Source organism: Lithobates pipiens, unplaced genomic scaffold, assembly GCF_037356315.1.
Source record: "Lithobates pipiens isolate NorthernLeopardFrog02 unplaced genomic scaffold, aLitPip1_a1.2 Scaffold_8, whole genome shotgun sequence".
NCBI classification, from domain to species: Eukaryota; Metazoa; Chordata; class Amphibia; order Anura; family Ranidae; genus Lithobates; species Lithobates pipiens.
The window spans coordinates 656,644,236-656,668,939 of NW_027507903.1; the positions used below are offsets into that span (position 1 = coordinate 656,644,236).

At 44.3% G+C, this 24,704-nt stretch overlaps 1 protein-coding gene across 3 annotated transcripts in view; it reads left to right on the forward strand.

Moving 5' to 3' along the window:
* The first annotated feature begins 2,630 nt into the window (after positions 1–2,630).
* Positions 2,631–24,704, forward strand: part of LOC143961742 (asialoglycoprotein receptor 2-like) — a 99,875-nt gene continuing 77,801 nt past the window's right edge. For 2 of the 3 annotated variants that reach the window (XM_077471081.1, XM_077471083.1), the window contains exon 1: positions 2,631–2,698. In XM_077471081.1, coding sequence (XP_077327207.1) covers positions 2,665–2,698 — 34 coding nt within the window. In that variant the 5' untranslated portion in view covers positions 2,631–2,664. The remainder of the gene's footprint in view (positions 2,699–24,704) is intronic. The other variant, XM_077471082.1, reaches the window with a different exon arrangement.

The following is a 24,704-nucleotide window of genomic DNA, read 5'->3' on the forward strand; positions in this document are numbered from 1 at the left end:
GAAAAGCTTCCAGCATGCATGAGGACAAAAGGGCACAGCATATCAATTACAGCATATTGCAATCATGGTAAGTAGGGAATGAGAAAAGAAATACAACACATTAGCAATTCTTGGTCCACAAACTCCTCCTCGCCCTGTTCATGGACCGGACTTTTGTCAAAGCTAAAAGCCCAACACCAAGCCCATGCACAGCACAAACTTTACGACGAGTACGTACACGAAACATGGCTTAAAACGGTCGGCTGGTCAGAACGGACAACAGAAAGCACCGATAAACAGCAATGCCTGAAAGAACGACTTGAAAACCAGAAACGAGCAGACAATAAGCAATGAAAATCAAAGCGTACTATACCAAGATATAGTCAACAATGAGCAACAAATGCAAACTGACTACATGCACTGATAAGCAGATACGCACCGACAAGCACTAACTGAAGAGCAGTAACGATCTGAAGCACAAATCTGAAAAGCGCAAATTGTCTCTAACCAAACATCTACTAACATGCGATAAACACGAGATTAGCAGAAGGAGCCCAAAGGGTGCCGGACATGGTGCTGAACTTCCCTTTTCTAGTGCCGTTGTACACGGCTTACGTCACCGTGTTCTTGGCAACCAGAAATTCCGACAACTTAGTCGGACCGTGTGTATGCAACACCACTTTTGGACCACTTCCGGACTAAATCTGTCGGAATTTATCCGACGGATTTGGTTGTCGGAATGTCCGACCATGTGTACAAGGGCTTACAGTAAAGAACCCTCTACATAGTTTAAGGTTAAACCTCTTTAATTCTAATTTTAACCACTTAAGCTTTGGACCATTTGGCTGGCCAAAGACTAGACCACGTTTTGCGATTCGGCACTGCGTTGATTTAACTGACAATTGCGCAGCCATGCGATGTGCCTCCCAAACAAAATTGATGTCCTTTTTTTCCTCACAAATAGAGCTTTCTTTTGGCGGTATTTGAACACCTCTGTGGTTTTTATTTTTAGCGCTATAAACAAAAAAAAAGTGACAATTTAGAAAAAAATGCATTTTTTTTTTACTTTTTGCTATAATAAATATCCCCAAAAAATATATAATTTTTTTCCCCACAGTTTAGGTTTATTCTTCTACATATTTTTGGTTAAAAAAAAAATCACAATAAGCGTTTATTGATTGATTTGCACAAAAGTTATAGCGTCTACAAAATAGGGGATAGTTTTATCTCATTTTTATTAATATATTTTTTTACTATTAATGGCGGTGATCAGTGATTTTTATTGTGACTGTGATATTATGGCAGACCGATCACACACTTTTGGCGCTATTTTGGGACCATTCACATTTATACAGCGATTAAATGTATACAGCAATGTAAATGTGACTGGCAGTGAAGGGGATAACCAGGAGGGGGTGCTAAGGGGGTTAAGTGTGTCCTAGGGAGTTATTCTAACTGTGGGGGGGAGGGGCTACGTGTGACGCAACACTGATATCCGCTCCCAATCACAGGGAGCTGTGATCAGTATCCTGTCACTAGGAAGAATGGGAAAATGCTTGTCTACATCAGCATTTCCCCATTCTTCCTCTCCGTGAGACGAACGCGGGTATTCCCACGGACAATGAGTCCACAGGACCCTCGTTCACACTCACAGAGCTTGCAGTGGGCGCGCGCACCCACAATGCTGCATCTTAAACGGCAATGTACAGGTATGCTAATATGCCTGTATGTGCCATTCTGCCGGCGTGAGCCAGTTGGCAAATGGTTAATGAGTGGCCATGTGTCTTGTTAAACTCTCTCCTGCAAAAAAGTTTTATCCCTATTGTGGGGGCACCAGTATGGTATTGGTATATCATATCCCCTCTCAAGCGTCTCTTCTCCAGAGAGAATAAGTTCAGTGCTCACAACCTTTCCTCATAACTAATATCCTCCAGACCCTTTATTAGCTTTGTTGCCCTTCTTTGTAGTCGTCCATTTCCAGTACATCCTTCCTGAGGACTGGTGCCCAGAACTGGACGGCATACTCTAGCGGGAGAATTATTGTTTTATCTCTGGAATTAATCCCCTTTTTAATGCATGCCAATATTCTGTTTGCTTTGTTAGCAGCAGCTTGGCATTGCATGCCATTGCTTAGCCTATCATCTACTAGGACCCCCAGGTCCTTTTCCATCCTTGATTCCCCCAGAGGTTCTCCCCCCAGTGTATGGATTGCATTCATATTTTTGCCACCCAAACGCATTATTTTACATTTTTCTACATTGAACCTCATTTGCCATGTAGTTGCCCACCCCATTAATTTGTTCAGATCTTTTTGTAAGGATTCCAAATCCTGCAGAGAAGTTATTGCCCTGCTTAGCTTAGTATCACCTGCAAATACAGAGATTAAACTGTTTACCCCATCCTCCAGAGTAGTAGATTAGCAGTGCATACAAATGTATTATAAACCAATTATAGTCCATAAACCACTGATATTAAATAACAAGATGTTCATGAGTGGGCACACGTTTCTACAGACTATTACAGAACTACATAGACTTCCTCTTTATTGTGGCATTTCTAAGTTCCTAAAACTGAAATGCAGTATGTGGTAACACCTTATTTTAGGAAGTTCTTAAAGATAACATCAACAGATATCAAGGATGCAGACTGAGCAGGGCACAGAATCGGGTTTGTCTGCAGCCTGCAATGAGGGGGGGTAAAAATCAAGAGAGAGAACCAGGTAGGTTATAGATGTGATCATTGATTAATATTGGGGGGGGATAGAAATGGGGTCACTTTGACATAGTTGGCCAGCAAAGCAATTAATTTGATGCATTTGGCTAGTGAGGGATCACTTTGATGTAGTGGACCAGAAAGGGCTCACTTTAACAAAGTTGACCAGGAAGGGATAACTTTGATGCAGTGGACCAGAGAGCATTCACTTTGATGAGGTTGGCCAGGGAGGGATCACTTTGATGTGGTTGACCAGAGAGGGATTACTTTAAATTCAATTGGTCAGGGAGGGATCACTTTGATTCAGTTGGCTAGAAAGAGATCACTTTCATTCAGTTGGCTAGAAAGAGATCACTTTCATTCAGTTGGCCTGGTGGGGATCACTCTGATGCTTCGGCCAGAAAGAAATCACATTGATGCAGTTGTCAAGCGAGGGATCACTTTGATTAAGTTGACCAGAAAGGGATCACTTTGATTCAGTTAACCAGAGAGCGATCTCTTTGATTCAGTTGACCAGAGCGGAACCACTTTGATTCAGATGACCATAAAGGTATCACTTTGATGCAGTTGACCAGAGAGAGATTTCTTTCATGCAGTTGGCCAGAGAGGGATCACTTTGACACAGTTGGCCAGAGAGGGATCACTTTAACAAATTTGACTAGAGAGGGATTAGTTTGATTCAGTTGACCAGAAAGGGTTCACTTTGATGTAGTTGACCAGAGAGGGATCACTTCAATGCAGTTGGCCAGAGAGGGATGACTTTGATTCAGTTGACCAGAAATTAATACATTTGATGCAGTTGGCCAGAGAGGGATGACTATGACGCAGTTGGCCAGAGAGGGATGACTTTGACGCATTTGGCCAGAGAGGGATGACTTTGATTCAGTTGACCAGAAAAGAATACATTTGATGCAGTTGGCCAGAGAGGTATCAATTTGATTCAGTTGGCCAGAGAGGGATAACTTTATTCAGTTGGCCAGAGAGGGATTACTTTAACGCAGTTGACCACAGAGGGATCACTTTGATTCAGTTGACCAGAGAGGGGTCACTTTGACATAGTTGGCCAGCAAAGGGATTACTTTGACGCAGTTGGTCAGTGAAGGATTACTTTGATTGAGTTGACCAGAAATTGCTCACTTTAACACAGTTGACCAGAAAGGGATAACTTTGATGCAGTTGACCAGAGAGGGATCACTTTGATGCGGTTGACCAAAGAGGGATCATTTTGATTCAGTTGGCCAGGGAGGGATCACTTTGATTCAGTTGATCAGAGAGGGATCACTTTGACATAGTTGGCCAGCAAATTAACTACGCTGATGCCGTTGTCCAGTTAAGGATTACTTTGATTCAGTTGACCAGAATGGGCTCACTTTGACGCAGTTGACCAGAGAAAGACCATTTTCATGCATTTGGCCAGAGAGGGATTACTTTGATGCAGTTGGCCAAAGAGTTGCACAGTGTTTGAACATGTCCATGTTGACATGCTAGTCGCTGGACCCGTTTTCTCATCTAGAGTTTTTCTGTGCTTTCAGTAATTCCCATCATGTTCTAGTTTGCTCCCAATGTGTCCCAGCCTGCTTTCAGCCTTAAGTTCCCTGTGTGTCCCATCCTTCTTCCAGCCTTAAGTTCCCTGTGTGTCCCAGCCTTCTTCCAGCCCTGTGCTCCCAGTGTTTCCCAGCCTGCTTCGAGCCTTGTGTTTCCAATGTGTCCCAACCTGCTTCCAGCCTTGAGTTCCCTGTGTGTCCCAGTCTGCTTCTAGTCTTGTGTTCTTCAGTTTAATATATTTTATTGAGAAGAATGGCATTGTAGAAAGGAAAAAAAGGAAATAACAATACTTATTAACCGTGTCCTGAATATACAGTGGCCACCCGAATTTTGTATTACCACATGTCCTCTTGTGCTTTGTCAACTGAGAAACAAGAGACTGCACAAATGAAACAGGCTGAAATATTTGCTATCCATGCCAATTTTTACATTAAAAAAAAGGAGAGAAATAAGAGACAAAAATAAAATAAATAAATAGATGAATGAAGTAAAATTAGGAAAAATTATAGCCTCCTAACAATCTCAAGATGACAGCTGAGGTGATTCCAGAAAGTTCCCCCACGGTGCCCAGACTTCCCTAAACATAAGTCATTATTATTTGCTGTGGATATTAGCTCTTCCATCTGCATTGTGTGGTTCATCTTTACTATCCATTCCAATATTGTTGGTGTTATTGGAGATTTCTAATGTCTTGGAATTAAAGCTCTTCCTGCCATCAAGAAAAATCAAAATATTCCCTTTATAATTGATTTAATTGATCCCGGGATCAGAGAGAGGAGCGCTACCTCCGTAGACTCCTGACACTTTTTGCCGTTGACCACATGACTTAGTTTAAATATAGCCGACCAAAATGGTTTTATATCCGGCAAAACCACCACAAGAGTAATAATGTGCCTCTCGATTCACAACATTTCCAACATAGGTCAGACATAGCTGGATTCATTTTGTTTAATAGGACCGGGAAACGATAAAGTCTTGTCAAAATCTTATAGTTGTGTTTCTGTGAATAAGAGGATAAAATTATTTTAACCACTTACCTACTGGGCACTTAAACCCCCTTCCTGCCCAGACCAATATTCAGCTTTCACAAATAGAGCTTTCTATTGATGGTATTTAATCACTGTGGGTTTTTTTTTTGCTAAAAAAATAATAAAAAAGACGGAACATTTTGAAAAACAGTTTCATAGTTTGTTATAAAATTTTGAAAACAGATCATTTTTCCCCTTCATTGATGTGCATTGATGAGGAGGCACTGATGGACACTAGGGATGGGCAAATATAAAAGCCGCAGAACACCCTTTATAAGTCTATGGGAGAAATCAAAAGTCCTAATTTTAAAGGCTTATATGCAAGTTATTGTCATAAAAAGTGTTTGGGGACCCAGGGGACATGTATCAATGCAAACAAAAATTTTAAATGCGGACGTTTTTTTGGGAGCAGTTATTTTAATAATGCTTAAAGTGAAACAAAAAAAGTGTAATATTCCTTTATATTTCGTACCTGGGGGGTGTCTATAGTATGCCTGTAAAGGGGGGCTTGTTTCCCATGTTTAGAACAGTCTGACAGCAAAATTAAATTTCTAAAGGAAAAAAGTAATTTAAAACTACTCGCGGCTATAATGAATTGTCAGTCTGACAATACACATAAAAGTTAATTGATAAAAACGGCATGGAATTTCCCTACAGGGGAACCCTGAACCAAACTTTTTTTTTTAAATGCCTGGGGGTCCTCCCTAAATTCCATACCAGGTCTGGTATGGATTTTAAGGGAAACCCCGTGCCAAAATGAAAAAAAATAGTGTGGGGTCCCCCCAAAAATCCTTACCAGACCCTTATCCGAGTAGGCAAGCTGGCAGGCCACAGGAAAAGAGGGGGAGCGAGAGAGCGACTGCCTCCTGAACCGTACCAGGCCACATGCCCTCAACATTGGGAAGGTGCTTTGGGGTAGCAGTCCCCCCAAAGCACCTTGTCCCCATGTTGATGGGGAGAAGGGCCTCATCCCCACAACCCTTGCCCGATGGTTGTGGGGGTCTGCGGGCGGGGGGCTTATCGGAATATGGAAGCCTCCTTTAACAAGGGGACCCCCAGATTCCGCCCCCCTGCGTGAATTGATAAAAAGGTACAAATGTACCCCTACCATTTCACAAAAAAATTGCCAAAAAGGTTAAAAAGAGAGTTTTTGACAAGTCCTTTATTAATTTCCCCATGCCAAAATTTTACATTTTGGCACGGGGTTCCCCTTAATATCCATACCAGACCTGAAGGGCCTGGTATGGAATTTAGGGGAACCCCCACGCGTTTTTTTTTCAAAATTTTGGTTTGGAGTTCTCCTGTGGGGAAATCCCATGCCGTTTCTATCAATGAACTTTTATGTGTATTGTAGGACCAACAATTCATTATAGCCACGAGTAGTTTTAACCACTTCCCGACCAGCGCACGACGATGTACGTCGACAGAATGGCACGGGCAGGCATATTGGCGTACAGGTACGTCCAATATTCAATGCCGCCCTGCCATCGGGAGCGCGCCGCAGGCGGTGTGCTCCCGCGCTGGTCGGGACCCCCGTGAGTCCGGGCGCGGGACCCACAGACTCGATCGCCACGGGCATCCCGGCGATCGTCTCACGGAGCGGCCGAATGGAGGAAATGCCGTGTAAACAGCATTTCTCCATTCTGCCTAGCAACTAGTGACGCTGATCTCTGCTCCATGTGATTGGAGCAGAGATCAGTGTTCACTAAATGAAAGCCCAACCCCCCCACAGTTAGTAACACACCCCTAGGAACACTTAACCCCTACACTGCCACCCCCTGGTTAACCCCTTCACTGCCAGTGTCATTTACACAGGAATCACTGCATTTATATAGCAGTGATTACTGTATAAATGACAATGGTCCCAAAAATGTGTCAAAAATGTCCGATGGGTCCCCCACAATGTCACAGTCACAATAAAAATCGCTGATCGCCGCCATTACTAGTAAAAAAAATAATAATAAAAAATTATTAATAAAAATGCTATAAAACTATCCCTATTTTGTAAACGCTATAACTTTTGCGCAAACCAATCAATAATCGCTTATTGCTATTTTTTTTTATTTTTTTTTATTTTATTTTTTTTAATTTAAAAGATGTTTATTGAAACCAAGACAATACATATATCAAATTGCTCTCACGTAGGAGAGACAGCAGTAAGGCACGTAGTAAACAACAAAAGACAATATGCCAAAGGACAATGAAAAGGGGGATGATGGCGCCCGCGAACCAAAACTACAAGAATACTGGTCAAAAATGCGGGGCACATGTGAATTGGGGGGGAGCGAGTGATGCACACGGGAGTCCCCAGCTAAAAAGAAGTCCAGGGAAGGGGGAGAGGGGAACGGTTTCAGTGGTAAAGGGAGAATTCAATTTCTTTTGGGGAGCCCGGCTTCCAGACACCCCACATGGGCTCAGACTGTGCCCGGAGCTCTGAGCCCCCCAAACCCCTAACCCCCTAGGACTACCGCGTGCATCAAACCTGACATAGAACAACTTAACAAGAATAATGTCAACCAAACGAACTCAGGGACTGAAAACGTAGTAAAAAATGCGATCCGACTCTGGACCCTCCAAACAAGAAACAATGGGAGGGGCCAGAGTAGGGAAGGCCCTATGGGCCACAAGATAACAGTGTCTATGCAGGCCAAAAGGTAGGTCAATCTTGCTCAGTCCAGGCTCCAAACTTGTGCCGCATATCCAACACCTCCCGACGAAAGATTTCGAGGGGAGGGACGGAGTAGAGAGAAGAAGAAAGACAGGACAGAAACAGAGGGGACAGAATAGGGAAAGGGAGAAGGGAAAGGAATGGGTAGGGGAGGTACCCGTGCCAGGGGGAGCTCCTAGGGGAAGGCAGGGATCTCGTTGTGATACAGGTTGTCAAAAATACGCCCTGTTCTAGGGCTAGAGGAGAACCCCCACGTAGCGAGCCCAGGGATTCCAGATTTTCTTGAATTTTTTATATTTATCAATGATGAGACTGGAGGTCTTTTCCTGGAACATAATCCAGGAGATTTTCTGTTTAGCTGCTGGGTACGAGACCTTTGGGGACTTCCAAGCCCGGGCTATGGTCATCTTGGCACTAATCAAAATGTAGTGGATCAAACATTGTTGGTATTTAGAAGTATTAGGGATTGGCTGGTTCAGGAGCGCTATAGCAGGGGTTTGGGGGGCTGCAACGTCAGTGACCTTGCGGATCAGAGAGAAGATTTTGTTCCAGTAGCTTCTTACCCGGGGACACTCCCATAGGATATGGAGAAGGGAGCCCATGTGGCCACAGCCTCGAAAACATAAAGGCGAGGTCTGTGGGTAGAATTTAGCCAGGCGGGTTGGGACCAGATACCATCTAGTGAGGACCTTAACGTCTGCCTCAATGAGGGAGACATTAAGGATCCCTGTGAAGGCTCTTGAAAAATAGGAGTGCCAAGTGTCCATGTCCCACTCTAAGTCAAGGTCTCGCTCCCAGCTTAGCATATAACTGGATTTCTCCGAGGGGGTAGACAGAGCTGTGTAGATCAGGGAGATTCCCCCCTTCATGTCCATGGCTGAGACACACCACTGTTCATAAGGAGTGACCTCAAGGCGATCTGAGTTGGTGTGTAGGAGAGAGCGTAAAAAGTGATTTATCTGATAAAAATGGAACTGCTCCGTGGGGGGCATGGCAAGTTGGGAGATGCATTGCTTTAAGGTGACGGGACCATTCATATTAAAGAAGTGCCCAATCCTATATAGGCCTTTGTCCAGCCACCATCGAAAAGCTTTAACGTTTAAACCGGGGGGGAAGGCAGGATTATTAAAGATATGGGCCAGGGGGTGCCAGCTGGAAGTAATTGCTATTTTTTTTACCAAAAATATGTAGAAGAATACGTATCGGCCTAAACTGAGGGAAAAAAATGTTTTTTTATATATTTTTGGGGATATTTATTATAACAAAAAGTAAAAAATAATGCGTTTTTTTTTTCAAAATTGTCGCTCTATTTTTGTTTATAGCGCAAAAAATAAAAACCGCAGGGGTGATCAAATACCACCAAAAGAAAGCTCTATTTGTGGGAAAAAAAGGACGTCAATTTTGTTTGGGAGCGACGTCGCACGACCGCGCAATTGTCAGTTAAAGCGACGCAGTGCCGAATCGCAAAAAGTGGTCTGGTCTTTGACCAGCAAAATGGTCCGGTCTGCAAGTGGTTAAATGACTTTTTTTCCTTTAGAAATGTAATTTTGCTGTCAGTCTGTTCTATACACAGGAAACATGCGCACCTTCACAGGCATACTATATACACCCCCCAGGTACGAAATTTAAAGGAATATTACACTTTTATTGTTTCACATTAAGCATGAATAAAATCACTGCTCCTGAAAAAATTGCCATTTTTAAAACTTTTTTTGCATTTATACATGTCCCCTGGGGCAGGATCTGGGTCCCCAAACACTTTTTATGACAATGCCATGCATATGTCTTTAAAATTAGCACTTTTGATTATTCATGTCCCATAGACTTTAAGCATTTTCAAACAATGTTTTTGCCTGTTCGCATGTTCTGGATGCGAACCGAACCGGGGGGGATGGTGTTCGGCTCATCCCTAATGATAAGGATTAGATGGTGAGCTATGGCGCTAAAACCCAATGTGTATTTAACCTATAAATATTGACAAGGAAAAGGGGGAGTAAGGGAGAAAAATAAAAAATAAAAATAAAAGAACCTTCACATAAAAGACCTCAAAAGAAAAAATGTGGGTTCAGTTGGACTTTTTAGGCATAAAGAAAGTTGTAAACACAACCAGTATATTCAAAAGAAATTATTTCTATTTATTTTTAAAACAAAAAATAAAAACAGAAAATAAAGAGTTTAATTTCCTTTTTACACACAAAAAATAAATGTTTCCTCCTTATAACTACACATTTAAGACCTAATTGACATCCTATCAAAAGTAGTAAAATCCATTTCAAATATCCAAAAAGGAAAAGACAAAATATATATCTATATAAATATAGGATCAAGGATATCAACCATACAGTCAGTAATTACATATATTTTTGGTGCTCTACATGTTTCGCGTCTGTGATGACGCTTCTTCAAGAGCTGATAACAGTATTCTAAATTGTAAGGAGAGAATATAAATAAATAAAAAAGGAAAAAACATATATGTATATAAAATACTAAAAAACACATATATAAGCATACATATAAAATACATATATCCAAATATATATAACATATTTCGTTATATCACCCATCAGAGTACTGAGGTGTTTCAAAAAAGGGGGGGAATGAAGGAGAGGGAAAAAAAAAAAGGGGGGGGGAGGGGGGAGAGGGAAAAAAGGGGATTTTCTGGGACCACGATGTGGGGGCGGATATAACATTCCTATTTCATATCATATAGTGTCAAGCCATCAATACTTACATTCCTTCATAGAGTGTGTCCCATATAAAGAGACCACCATTTCCGAAGGAGACTGGGGAAGTTGGTACGATTGATTACACAACCATTTCTCCACAAAGGGAGAAAAAAAAAAGGGAAAAGAAGAAAGGGAAGGAAAAAAAGGGGGAAAAAAAAGGGAAGTAATTGTTGAGCAGAAAAATATAAATATAGATTTTGAGCTTAGTGGAATCACTTTAAAGGTGTATTGGGCTCATAAGGTTTCAAATCTTCAGTGTTTAATAAGTATTCTTGAGACGTAAGTAAACAGAAGTAGGATCGGTGATGGATACTGTTTAGTATCCCCTGAGCTGTATAGATAAAAGAAAAAACATAAAAATGGGGATTTTTAGGATTTTATATAAATAATATCCAAAAACATAAAAAAATATCCCTAAGAGTGAGAGAAAATAAAGGACCCACTATTTAGGTGAAACGCCAATTATTTGAACAACAAAGAAAAAAAGAAAAAAAAGAGAGCCAGCAAGAAAAATTGTGCAGTGTATGCTGAGACTAAACTATTAATAGTGCTTTAAGAAACCCACCATAATAGTTAAAAGAGATGAAAGAAATATATCCAGTGAAAATAAGAGAAGGATATATACAGTTGTGTAGACCAATTACCTCAAGGTGCAATGAAAACGGACCAAGTTCCCACTGGGTAAAGAAGGAAGGTAAAAGGGGGAATCAAAAAGGCAGACTATTCAGCCCATTCACCCCTATCATATTGTTTGTTGTGTACAAGATGGCCGCCATTCATGGACACCAGCCACGTGTGTCCTTTTATATATATCCGTCCCGGTAGTGACGCCACTCCGCACTAGACGGAAGTGACGTTCACCTACCCGACCAACGTCTCCTACGATGCGTTCGGACGGCCACGACGCTACACCCGAACGTGCGGCGTCCTCGCATAAGGCGTGTGTACGTTCGTATACCAAAACAAAACGTCTGGCCACCATAACAAACAGACGTGCACCGGATATAGGAGGAACACCTCAAAGGTTCCTCCCCGATCTGCGGAGGTGAACAGAGGGGCCTCGTTTCGATACATCGGATGGGGACAATACCAGAGGGGACCGTGAGGACAACCCACGGGTCCCTATGGTGGAGCGCCAGACCCTACATCCTGAATGGAAATCCCATGGGATCATTGGGGGTCGCGCTTACGTGGTCGCACACTGTGGTCAAAGAGAAAAAAACAAAACACCTGAGCATTGATGAGGTAATAATTACAATAAACCATAAATATGCATAACTGTTTATAAACAAATTAAACTGTTACAAAAAGGCAGATCAGATTCGAGTTGATCAGCCATTAATCAGTCAAATCATTAATTATTAATTACATCCCGATGCGGTATACATAAAATTCAAAACAAACAAAATGAACATCCATATATTTATTATTTATTTATTTAACCTATAAAGGTCTATTCATGAAAATATATGCACAATTAATTTATAAGTGTTACAATACGGTGCTACAAAAAAAAAATTTTTATATATTCAGTGTGTGCAAATATGTGCTGACACTACTGTGACCCATAAATATGATTAGCTTATAATAATAATAACAAATTCATAAAAATTCATAAAATTCATAAAAAAAATCATAAAAAACATTCAAAAATGTGTGCAAAATGATTAATCCCAAAAAAACCATATAAGAGATTGTGCAAAATAATTAATCCCAAAGAACGTCTTTGTGCATAGAAAAAAACTTTCAAAATCGCATTCTGGGATCGCTGGAAAGTCCCATACAGTAATGTTCCAAGTAGTGGTAATAAAGTAAAGTGACTAGTGCAAAAGTGCCAATCCTCAATGTAGAGAAAACACTCATCCCCGGTGCACCACTCAGTGTTGTGGTAATGTGAATGCTCTCACCAGATCATGTACCCCTGTGGGGTTGGATGGGCTTTCACAGTATGAGCCACTGTGCTGCTGACTGGATACTGCTGCTGGTGCGCTGGGGGAATGTTCACTCTTCACTTTATGTGTACTCCGTTGTTATATACATTGAGGGAAGAAAAACATATCCATGGTTCAAATACGTTTAAACCAGATTTTTATTTGGTTGTATGAAAGAAAATTACTCACATTTACTTATGAGAACAGTTCCCATTTGTGAACAGATAGAAAACAAACTCCGCCGGCCGCTGCTGGCTATGGGAAGGGTGCACCTACATAGCCACACCCTACGCGTTTCGTCAGAGTGACGTCTTCTGGACAAATTTTTGAATGTTTTTTATGATTTTTTAATGAATTTTTATGAATTTGTTATTATTATTATAAGCAAATCATATTTATGGGTCACAGTAGTGTCAGCACATATTTGCACACACTGAATATATAAAAATATTTTTTTTGTAGCACCGTATTGCAACACTTATAAATTAATTGTGTATATATTTTCATGAATAGACCTTTATAGGTTAAATACACATTGGGTTTTAGCGCCATAGCCCACCATCTAATCCTTTACATTCCAACCTCCCCCCCCCACCTATAGGGGGTGGAGGATCTAGGCAAAGGCAGCTCTAACCCTTGTAAATCTCACAAGTCACAGTAGTTTTTATTTTAATTTTATTTCAATTTTCATTCGTTTTAGTCACATACAGAGTGGAAAGTCTGTAGCGGGACTTTATTTATTTATTTACTCATCCCTAATTATCACTGATAAGGTGGCACGATTGGGCACTGATAGGTGGTACTGATAAGCACTGAAGAGGCGGCACTGATAGGTGGCACTCAGAACTGGCACTGATGGTTGATACTGATTGGCACTGATGGGTGGCACTGATAAGCAGCACTGATCAGAGGCACTGATGATGAGGCACTGGTGGGCATTAATGGGTGGCACTGGTGAGGCAGCCATGGCTCTCTGTGTGAGGGACCAATGTCCTGCTAACAGAAGGTGATGATCTGCTTTTTTTCTACTCACACTGACAGTGTGATGGGAAAAAAATACTTCTGTTTACATCACGTGATCAACTGTCATTGGCGGACATAGACTCGGTGACCGCAAAGCGCACCCCCAGGGACATGCAGGCAGCTTATGCAGGGGAGGATGTCCATGGACGGCCTCCCGGCAATTAAGGCCCGCACTGTAGCCATTTTTTTGGCTATAGGGTGGACGGCATGTAGTTAAAACTGAGAGAGAAAACTTTATCCCAGTCTTCAAGGGCCACATGTTTACCTAGCTCCCAGTCTTGGATATAGAAGGGGCAGTCGGGAAATGTGTGTGATAATAAAATGGCATATGTTATAGATAAAGCATGGGGGCATTTTGAGTCAGAGAGGCACAACTCCTCAAACTCAGTTAAGTCCCCACAGAGACTTGACCTACTCAGCTCTTTATAAAAATTGCGTAGTTGGAAATATTAAAGCTACTCACTCAGTCTTGTGTTCCCAGTTTGTACCAGCCTGCATACAGTTTTGTGTTCCTATTGTTTCCAAGTCTGCTTCCAGCCTTGTGCTCCCATTGTGTCCCATCCTGCTTCAAGCCTTGTTTTTCCAGTGTGTCCAAGCCTGCTTCCAGCCCCATGTTTTCTTAGTGTGTCCCAGCCTTCAGCCAGCCTTGTTTTGTCATTGTGTCCTAACCTGCTTAAAGCCTTGAGTTCCCAGTGTGTCCTAGCCTTCGGCCAGCCTTGAGTTCCCAGTGTGTCCCAGCCTGCTTCCAGCCCCATGCTTTCTTAGTGTGCCCCAGCCTTCGACCAGCCTTGTGTCCCCAGTGTGTCCCAGCTTGCTCCCAGTCTTGTGCTCTCAGTGTGTTCCAGTCTGCTTCCAGCCTTGTATTCCCAGAGTCTCCCTACCTGATTCGAACCTTGTATTCCCAGTAAAAGATTTGTATAGATAGGGTTTGATCAAAAAATAGAATGGTACCACATCCCAAGCAATAAATATTTAAAGATATAGGGAAGAAACAAACAGGGGACTGGAGGGTAACCAACCCCCGGGACTTTTAAGACGGTACCCAATAGCAAAAACAGAAAAAAAATATATATAATTTTATTGAAAATACAAATGTATAAAAACATTTCCGGAAAAGGAAAATATATAAATATAAGTAGCAAGTCCTAACATACAAGAACTAGTGCAAAGTCATACAGAACTACACATGTTACCGAATTTGTACATTATATATGCTGCATTTTTCTCTCTACAAGTTTCGCTCTTCAGAGCTTCTTCAGGACATTGCAGCGTGTACAGTTATACAGAGAAACTGAAAAATATACAAAATAATCAATAAATTTATTTTTTCAATGCATCCCAAAAAAATGTTTGAAACACATATTAGTCTATTGAACTGTAGTATCTGCTCTGACCAACCTCAATTGACCAAGGCAGGTACATTCCTTATTAAATGAAATTTTCAAGCAAGGACATTATTACAAAGTAACAGAAAATAGATACAAATTAGTATATCATGGGATTATATATACATAAACTGTAACATTGGAACAAAATCGGACAGTTTCAAAACTATCCAATTGGAGACTTCGATTAAGCTTTCAAAATGGCCGCCTTACCCAATGGGTCTTTAACCACTTTCAGACGGGACCATTTTGCTGGTAAATGACCAGAGGTCTTTTTACACTTTGGCACTGCGCTGCTTTAACTGGTAATTGCGCGGTCATGCAATGTTGTACCCAAACGAAATTTGCGTCCTTTTCTTCCCACAAATAGAGCTTTCTTTTAAAGGTATTTGACTGACTCTGCGATTTTTATTTTTTGCGATATAAACGTAAAAAGACCGCAAATTTTGAAAAAAAATGATATTTTCTACTTTTTGTTATTAGAAAAATCCAATAAACTCAATTTTAGTCATACATTTAGGCCAAAATCTATTCAGCCACATGTCTTTGGTAAAAAAAAGTCAATAACTGTATATTTATTGGTTTGCGCAAAAGTTGTCACATCTACAAACAAAGGTACGTTTTCTGGAATTTACGCAGCTTTTAGTTTACGACTGCCTATCTCATTTCTTGAGGTGCTAAAATGGCAGGGCAGTACAAAACCCCCCCAAATGACCCCATTTTGGAAAGCAGACCCTCTAAGGAAATTGATAAGTGGCATGTTGAGCCCATTGAATATTTTATTTTTTTGCATCAAGCGATTGAATAATGACACAAAGTTGTCATTAAATGATATATTGCTCACACATGCTATGGGCTTATGTGAAATGACACCCCAAAATAAATTCTGCTGCTTCTCCTGAGTACGGGGATACCACATATGTGGGACTTTTTGGAAGCCTAGCCACGTACGGGGCCCCGAAAACCAAGCACCGCCTTCAGGCTTTCTAAGGGCGTAAATTTTTGATTTCACTTCTCACTACCTATTACAGTTTTGAAGGCCATAAAATGCCAAGATGGCACAAAACCCCCACAAATGACCCCATTTTAGAAAGTAGACACCCCAAGCTATTTGCTGAGAGGCATGTTGAGTCCATGGAATATTTTATATTTTGCCACAAGTTGCGGGAAAATTACAAACTTTTTTTTTTTTTTTACACAAAGTTGTCACTAAATGATATATTGCTCACGCATGCCATGGGCATATGTGAAATGACACCCAAAAATAAATTCTGCTGCTTCTCCTGAGTATGGGGATACCACATATGTGGGACTTTTTGGGAGCCTAGCCGCGTACGAGGCCCCGAAAACCAAGCACCGCCTTCAGGCTTTCTAAGGGCGTTACAGTTTTGAAGGCCATAAAATGCCAAGATGGCACAAACCCCCCCCAAATGACCCCATTTTGGAAAGTAGACACCCCTAAATTTAGGGGTACACTAGTGAGACTAGGTAATAAATGGCGGGTGCCCTGAAACTATAAAAAAATAACTAACCAACCAGCGTCACCTGTAACAGTTATATGGTGATCACTGGTGAAAGGGTTAACTAGGGGGCAATCAGGGGGCTTTATGCGGTAGTATATGGGGGTCCCTGGCGCTATAAAAAGCTGCGGCGAACCTAAATACCTACCTGCCCAACTAGCGTCACCTGTGACACTAATACAGCGATCAGAAAAACGATCGCTTATTAGGCTGGGTTCACACTGGAGCGATGCGGGAACGCCACGAATCCGTGGCGGGTTCCCGCACCGCATGCCTCCCGGCGGCAGTTCACACTGCCCTATGCGAACTGCTGGGAGTGTCAGTGAAATGTTAATGACACCCCCAGATCAGTTCGCATATCGCAGTGCGATCTGCAAACTCGGATCGCATGGTGTGAACACCCATGCGATCCGATTCTGCTGAGGACCAAAAAAAGGGTCCCGTGTGAAATTGCGGCGGGTGCGGCGAATGGCTGAACTCGAATCGCAGAGATCGGATGTGATTTGCACTGCAGTGCGGTGCGAATCACATCCGTTCTCATAAACCGCTGCTGCGAATCACATCCGTTCTCATAAACCGCTGCAATGTGAATCCAGCCTTAGTGACACTGGCGACGGGGGGTGATCACGGGGTTAAACCTTTATTGGGGGGGTTAGGGGGGTACATTAGAACTAAAGGGGGCTAACCCTAACTGCCCTAACAGTTATTACAGTCACAAATGACACCAATGCAAAAAAAAAAAAAAATGCATTGGTGTCACTGTGACTGGGGGTGTAGGGGTAATTGGGGGGGTGATCGGGGGGTAAAGGGGGGGTGTGAGTGTGCCTGGCATGTTCTACTGTGAAGTGTCGTGTTGGTGCAACTCACCGATCCTCTCTCCTCGGTGCCGGAACGAAAAATACCGACACGAGGAGAGAATACATCACTTCCTCTGCCTGTGTTTACATTACAGGAGAGGAAGTGATGTCACGAAGGATTTCCATTCGTCGGGAGCGATCGCGAGGGGGTGGCCATGAATGAATGGCCGCCCCCTCATCCCGGATCGCTCCCGAACGAATACCGACCGCCGCAGGCACCGGGGGGGGCCCGATCGCGCCCCCCACCCGCGGGAAGGCAGGGACTTATATATACGCCCATATGCCTGCTCGTGCCATTCTGTCGACGTATATCGTCGTGCGGCGGTCGGCAAGTGGTTAAGTTCATACTTTTCAGAGGGTTAATTAAATCAAATGTTGATAAGTGAAGAAGATCACAGTATAAAAATAGAATATAATGAAAAATGCCATTGAGGAGCCCCGATGTTCCCCGGCAGTCTGTAGAGGCACAAGAGATAAGATAGAGTAAATATAAATCTATAGGTTTAGGACTAAGGAGAGGCAAGTGATGGTCAGATATAAACGTACCTGAGAAATGTCTAGGAAACAAATGTATTAGAGCCAATTTGTATTCCCAGTGTGTCCTAGCATGCTATCCACGTGTTTCCAGTGTGTCCCTACCAGCTTCCAGCCTTGTGCTCCCATTGTGTCCCATCCTGCTTGAAGCCTTGTGTTTCCAGTGTGTCCCAGCCTGATTCCAGCCTCATGTTTTCTTAGTGTGTCCCAGCCCTCGGCCAGCCTTGCCTCCCCTAGTGTGTCCCGGCCTGCTTTCCGTCTTGTGCTTCCAGTGTGTTCCAGTCTTCTTACAGCCTAGTATTCTCAGTGTGTCCCAGTCTGCTTCCAGCCTTGTATTCCCAGAATCTCCTACCTGATTCCAACCTTGTATTCCCAGTGTGTCCTAGAATGCTTTCCAGGTTGTGTTCTCAGTGTGTGCCTACCAGCTTCCAGCTGCTTGATCCCAGTGATTCCGATATATCGTAGTATGTATCATTGGCATCAGCAACTTTTACATTTCTCCAAGAATAAATTCCCGATAGGTCACAATAAATGTCAATAGTAGTGATGGACGAACTTCCGACGGGATGTTTCACGAACGCGGACCGCGAACGCAGCCGATAGTTTGCGAACCGGAACGTTCACGGCGGGCCCCATTGACTTCAATGGGAGGCGAACTTCGCAAACCTACAGGTCAAATTTGCAGCCACAAAATAATTAATAGCCGTGCAAACATAGTCCCACCACATGGCCAATGACATAATACATGTATGAGGTGAATCTGGGATCGACAACTACAAGCATTCTTTTTTTTATGGGAAATTGTTGTGACAATTCAGGACTGTGGAGCGCATGAAGGCAATGGAGGAGAGGGAAGGTCAGGGTAGGCAAAGAAGAGGGTGCAGGAGATGATCACCAGCAGCGTGACATACAGCAATGACACCTGCATCGTGATAGAGTCATCTGACAGCAGCACCGTGATAGAGAGCACTGACATCAGCAGCGTGACATACAGCAATGACACCTGCACCGTGATAGAGTCATCTGACAACAGCATCGTGATAGAGAGCACTGACATCAGCAGCGTTACATAAAGCACTAACACCAGCACCGTGATATACAGCACTGACAGCAGCACCGTGATAGAGAGCACTGACATCAGCAGCGTGACATAAAGCACTAACACCAGCACCGTGATATACAGCACTGACAGCAGCACCGTTATAGAGAGCACTGACATCAGCAGCGTGACATAAAGCACTAACACCAGCACCGTAAAATACAGCACTGACAGCAGCACCGTGATAGAGAGCACTGACATCAGCAGCGTGACATAAAGCACTAACACCAGCACCGTGATATACAGCACTGACAGCAGCACCGTTATAGAGAGCACTGACATCAGCAGCGTGACATAAAGCACTAACACCAGCACCGTAAAATACAGCACTGACAGCAGCACCGTGATAGAGAGTACTGACATCAGCACCGTGATATACAGCACTGACACCTGCACCGTAAGCAGCCCCAGGAGGAAGTCAGCATAGCACAGGGATGGTGGGAGCCCCTCATAATGAGCATAGCACAGAGATGGTGGGAGCCCCTCATAAGGAGCATAGCACAGGGATGGTGGGAGCCCCTCATAATGAGCATAGCACAGGGATGGTGGGAGCCCCTCATAATAAGCAGCCCCAGGAAAATGTCAGCATAGCACATGGATGGTGGGAGCCTCTCATAATAAGCAGCCCCAGGAGGATGTCAGCATAGCACAGGGATGGTGGAAGCCCCTCATAATAAGCAGCCCCAGGAGGAAGTCAGCACAGCATAGGGATGGTGGGAGCCCCTCATTATATGCACAGCAGAGGTACAGCCCCAGGAGGATGTCAGCACAGCACAGGGATGGTGGGAGCCCCTCATAATAAGCAGCCCCAGTAGAAATATGACACCGCTCAACCTCTTCAAAGAGGAGGGTACAGGCATATAGTACGGTGTGCTTTTTTTGGACAAGGAAGTGAGCCAAATGAAGAAAGAAGGTCTCTGTGCTCGATTAAAAAAAATGTTTATAGACATATACATGGTCTACTGATCACATGTGTTGAATTCCTCCGAGATCCATGCCTCATTCATTTTTAGAAATGTGAGTTAGTTAACACTGTCGTGAGCTAGGCGAGTACGCTTATCGGTCACGATCCCCCCTGCTGCGCTGAACGTCCTTTCGGACAGGACACTGGATGAGGGGCAAGCCAACAGATCCATTGCAAATTGGGCAAGCTCTAGCCAGAGGTCAAGCCTGCCCACCCAGTAGTTCAGGGGTTCATCACTCCTCAGAGCGTCCACATCGGCCGTTAACCCGATGTAGTCGGACACCTGACGGTATAGGCGTTCCCTGATGCTGGATCCGGATGACACCTGTCGATGGGTCAGCTGAAAGAATGACCTCATATCCGAAGTCACCAACACATCTTCAAACCGGCCTCTTCTTGCAGGCGCTGTTGGATTGGTACCCGCAACTCCTTCTCTGGGAGTGGGAATTGCTCCTCTGGCAGCGCATGCAAAAGCAGAATGCAGCATTTCTCGAAGCAAGGCCTGGAAGTGCTCCATTCTGCCAGCCCTCTGTGACGGCGGTAACATTTTCGCCATTTTGTGTTTGTACCGGGGGTCTAAGTACGTTGCCACCCAGTACTGGTCCTTGACCCTTATGCTTTTTATACGGGGGTCCCTATTAAAACACTGGAGCATGAAGGCCCCCATTTGCACTAAAGTGGGAGCGGTGTGGTGGCCTGGCTCCTGCTCATCATCCAGGATAATGTCATCCTCTTCATTCTCCTCTCCCCATCCACGCACAACAGGGATCCCAGAAAGGTTTAAAGCATGCTCTTCTTGCTCCTCCTCATCCGCCCCGGCACCATCCTCCTCTGACTCCTCTTCAGACTCCTGTTGTTGACTTGTCTCAGATAGAGTAGCCCCCCCTGGGAATTCATCCAGCATTGCGACTTCCTCATCTTCCCGCTCCTGCTCCTCCACAGCTTGATCAATGACACGACGCAATGCACGCTCCATAAAGAAGGCATAAGGTACCATGTCACTGATGGCGCCATGGCTGCGACTGACCAGTTTGGTGATCTCCTCAAATGGCCGCAGAAGTCTGCATGCGTCGTGCATGAGCAGCCACTGGCACGGTGAAAAAAAAACCCAGCTCCCCAGAACCTGTTTTGCTGCAGAGTTCATACAGGTAGACGTTAACTGCACGTTTCTGCTGGAGCAGCCTATCAAGCATATAGAAGGTTGAGTTCCATCGCATCGGGCAATCGCAAATAAGACGTCTGACCGGTAGATTGTGTCGCCGCTAAATGTCAGCAAGGCGAGCCATGACCGTGTAAGATCTTCTGAAATGGACCGAGATTTTCCTTGCCTGCCGCAAGATGTCCTGGACCTCAGGGTATTTGACAACGAATCGCTGCACGACCAAGTTTAAGACGTGTGCCATGCATGGCACGTGCGTGATTTTGCCCTGTTTCAATGCACTAAGCAGATTGGCACTGTTGTCACACACCACTTTACCAACTGTCAAATTGAGCGGTGTTAGCCACTGAACTGCCTGTGAACGCAAAGCTGAAAGGAGTGCCGGGCCAGTGTGGCTCTTGGCTTCCAGGCACAACAGACGCAGCACGGCATGGCAACGTCTCTCCTGGCATGTCGAATAGGTTCTGGGGAGCTTGGGCGGTGCAGCGGAAGAGACGCTAGCAGCTGAAAAGGAGGAGTCAGCCGAGTAGGAGAGGGAGGAGGATGGAGTAGGAGGAGGAGGAGAAGAAGAGTCAGGCCTGCATGCAATCCGTGGCGGTAAAACCAAATCTACACGGGTGCCACGGGTTACATGCTTGACGGCCGTCAGAAGGTTCACCCAGCGGGCAGTAAAAGTGATATACATTCCCTGCCCTTTGCTAGACCACGTGTCTGTGGTCAGATTTATCTTGGCACTGACACTGTGTGCAAGAGATACATTCACTTGCTGCTGAACATGGCCATATAGCTCTGGGATGCCCTTCTGTGAGAAATACTTCCTTCCTGGGACCTTCCATTGTGGTGTTCCAATGGCCACAAATTTGCTAAAGGCCTCCGAGTCCACCAGTTTATATGGCAGTAGTTGGGGGGCTATCAGTTCTGACAAGCCAGCCGTCAACCGTTGGGCAAGAGGGTTATCCGGCATCATCATTTTTTTACGCTCGAACATTAGGCCCACGGAAGCCTGCCATTTTGCAGAAAAACGTGAGCTTGGCGTGATGGAAGGTGGAGTGGAGGACAATTGTGAGGAGAGAGGAGAAGGAGAAGTAGAAGACGAGGCTGGACGGTGAGAGCCTGGAGTGTGGCTTTGTGTGTTCCGTTGCTCCCACTGGGCTCGGTGATGGCTGCTCATGTGCCTTCTTAAGGCGGTCGTCCCTAGGTGAGTGTTGGGCTTACCGCGACTAATGCGTTGACTGCAAAGATTGCAGATGGCAACGCTATTGTCAGCAGCGGACACGTTAAAAAAAGCCCACACTGCGGAGCCATGTGCCGGTGTCCTGGGAGCGCAAGATGTGACCGTACATGGTCGATGACTCGCTCCTGATACATTTGCAGTCTGCTTTGTCCCTCCTGTGCAATGTAAGTTATTCCTGCTTCTCCTCCCTATCTGCTGGTCCATATCTCCCTCTGAACTCCCCTCCTCTTCCTTTCTTGTGGGCACCCACGTGACATCACTAGACACGTCATCATCAACGTCACCTTCCCCACCGCTATAAGTAGAGATCTCGGAGTAGGCAGCAACACCGGGGATCAACCTCCTCCTTGGGCTGATCTGGGTACTGTCGTCAGACTGCTGATTAGTGGTTGTTGCTGCCTCCTCTTCCTGATCCAATGCCAAGAGTGGCTGCGCATCAGAAATGTCTTGATATGGATCGGAAAATAATTCCTGTGACTCAAGCGGAAGGTATGTGGTGGTGGTGGTGTTGTTGGTGGTAGTGTCTTTGGGGGTGCACATAGCAGAGAGTGAAGAAGAGGGTGCAGATCGAGAGGATGAGGAGGGTGCAGAAGAGTAAGGCTGAGTGAGCCACTCAACCAAGTCTGGTGCATCCTTTAAAGTAATTGAATGCACCTTCTGCAACTTCCCACTTTGGCTCAAGCCTGTTGCTCCTGCCCTACCCCTACCACCCCTGCGAAAGGGCCTGCCTCTTCCTCTGCCTGTCATTTTTTAAATGACCCTGTGACAAAACTCTCAGTCCCTATACCGATGAAGGACTGCTGCAGTATAGGGCAGCGGTCAGCAGTAGTGCACCTCAACCCTATGTATTGTGGACCTATACCAGTCCTTATAGAATGGCAGACTGTACCTCACTCAACCCTATGTACTGTAGTACCCTATACCTTACCAGTCCTTATAAGGACCTTTGTGGACCAAGTAGGTTGTGTGTGACTGATTAGCAGATTGTACGTCAGTCCCTATACCGATGAAGGACTGCTGAAGTATAGGGCAGCGGTCAGCAGTAGTGCACCTCAACCCTATGTATTGTGGACCTATACCAGTCCTTATAGAATGGCAGACTGTACCTCACTCAACCCTATGTACTGTAGTACCCTATACCTTACCAGTCCTTATAAGGTCCTTTGTGGACCAAGTAAGTTGTGTGTGACTGATTAGCAGACTGTACGTCAGTCCCTATACCGATGAAGGACTGCTGCAGTATAGGGCAGCGGTCAGCAGTAGTGCACCTCAACCCTATGTATTGTGGACCTATACCAGTCCTTATAGAATGGCAGACTGTACCTCACTCAACCCTATGTACTGTAGTACCCTATACCTTACCAGTCCTTATAAGGACCTTTGTGGACCAAGTAGGTTGTGTGTGACTGATTAGCAGACTGTACGTCAGTCCCTATACCGATGAAGGACTGCTGCAGTATAGGGCAGCGGTCAGCAGTAGTGCACCTCAACCCTATGTATTGTGGACCTATACCAGTCCTTATAGAATGGCAGACTGTACCTCACTCAACCTTATGTACTGTAGCACCCTAGACAGACCAAGTTACCAGTCCTTATAAGGACCTTTGTGGAACAAGTAGGTTGTGTGTGACTGATTAGCAGACTGTACGTCAGTCCCTATATCGATGAAGGACTGCTGCAGTATAGGGCAGCGGTCAGCAGTAGTGCACCTCAACCCTATGTATTGTGGACCGATACCAGTCCTTATAGAATAGCAGACTGTACCTCACTCAACCCTATGTACTATAGCACCCTACACCAGGTTATTACCAGTCCTTACAAGGACCTTTGTGGAACAAGTAGGTTGTGAATGATTAGCAGACTGCAGCAGAAGGGCAGCAATCAAGTATAATATTCTTTCTATATTTGGAAGAAAGAATATTATACGTGTACAAGCCTATTACCATACCACTGATACCAGTCCTGAAAAGAACCTTTGTGGACCTAAAATAGTAACAGCTACTGATTAAACTGACCCTCACTGCCTCACACACAGCTTCCTGCCTGTCCCTATATAAACTGACAAAACAGAGGCTACTGGAAAAATAACTGGAATAGCACTTTTGTGGACCTGATAGTAACAGCTAATGTCTAAACTGACTGTCCCTACAGCAGACACCGTCCTGTCCCTTTCTCTAAACGGACAAAAGACACTCAGGCTGCTGCAACAATCAGTAGCACAGCAAACCTATATACACCTAAGACCTATACCAGTCCTGAAAAGAACTTTTGTGTACCAAATAGCTAGCGATTTGGGTCACTGCAATCTCTCCCTGCTCCTCACAGCAACCTCTCCCTATA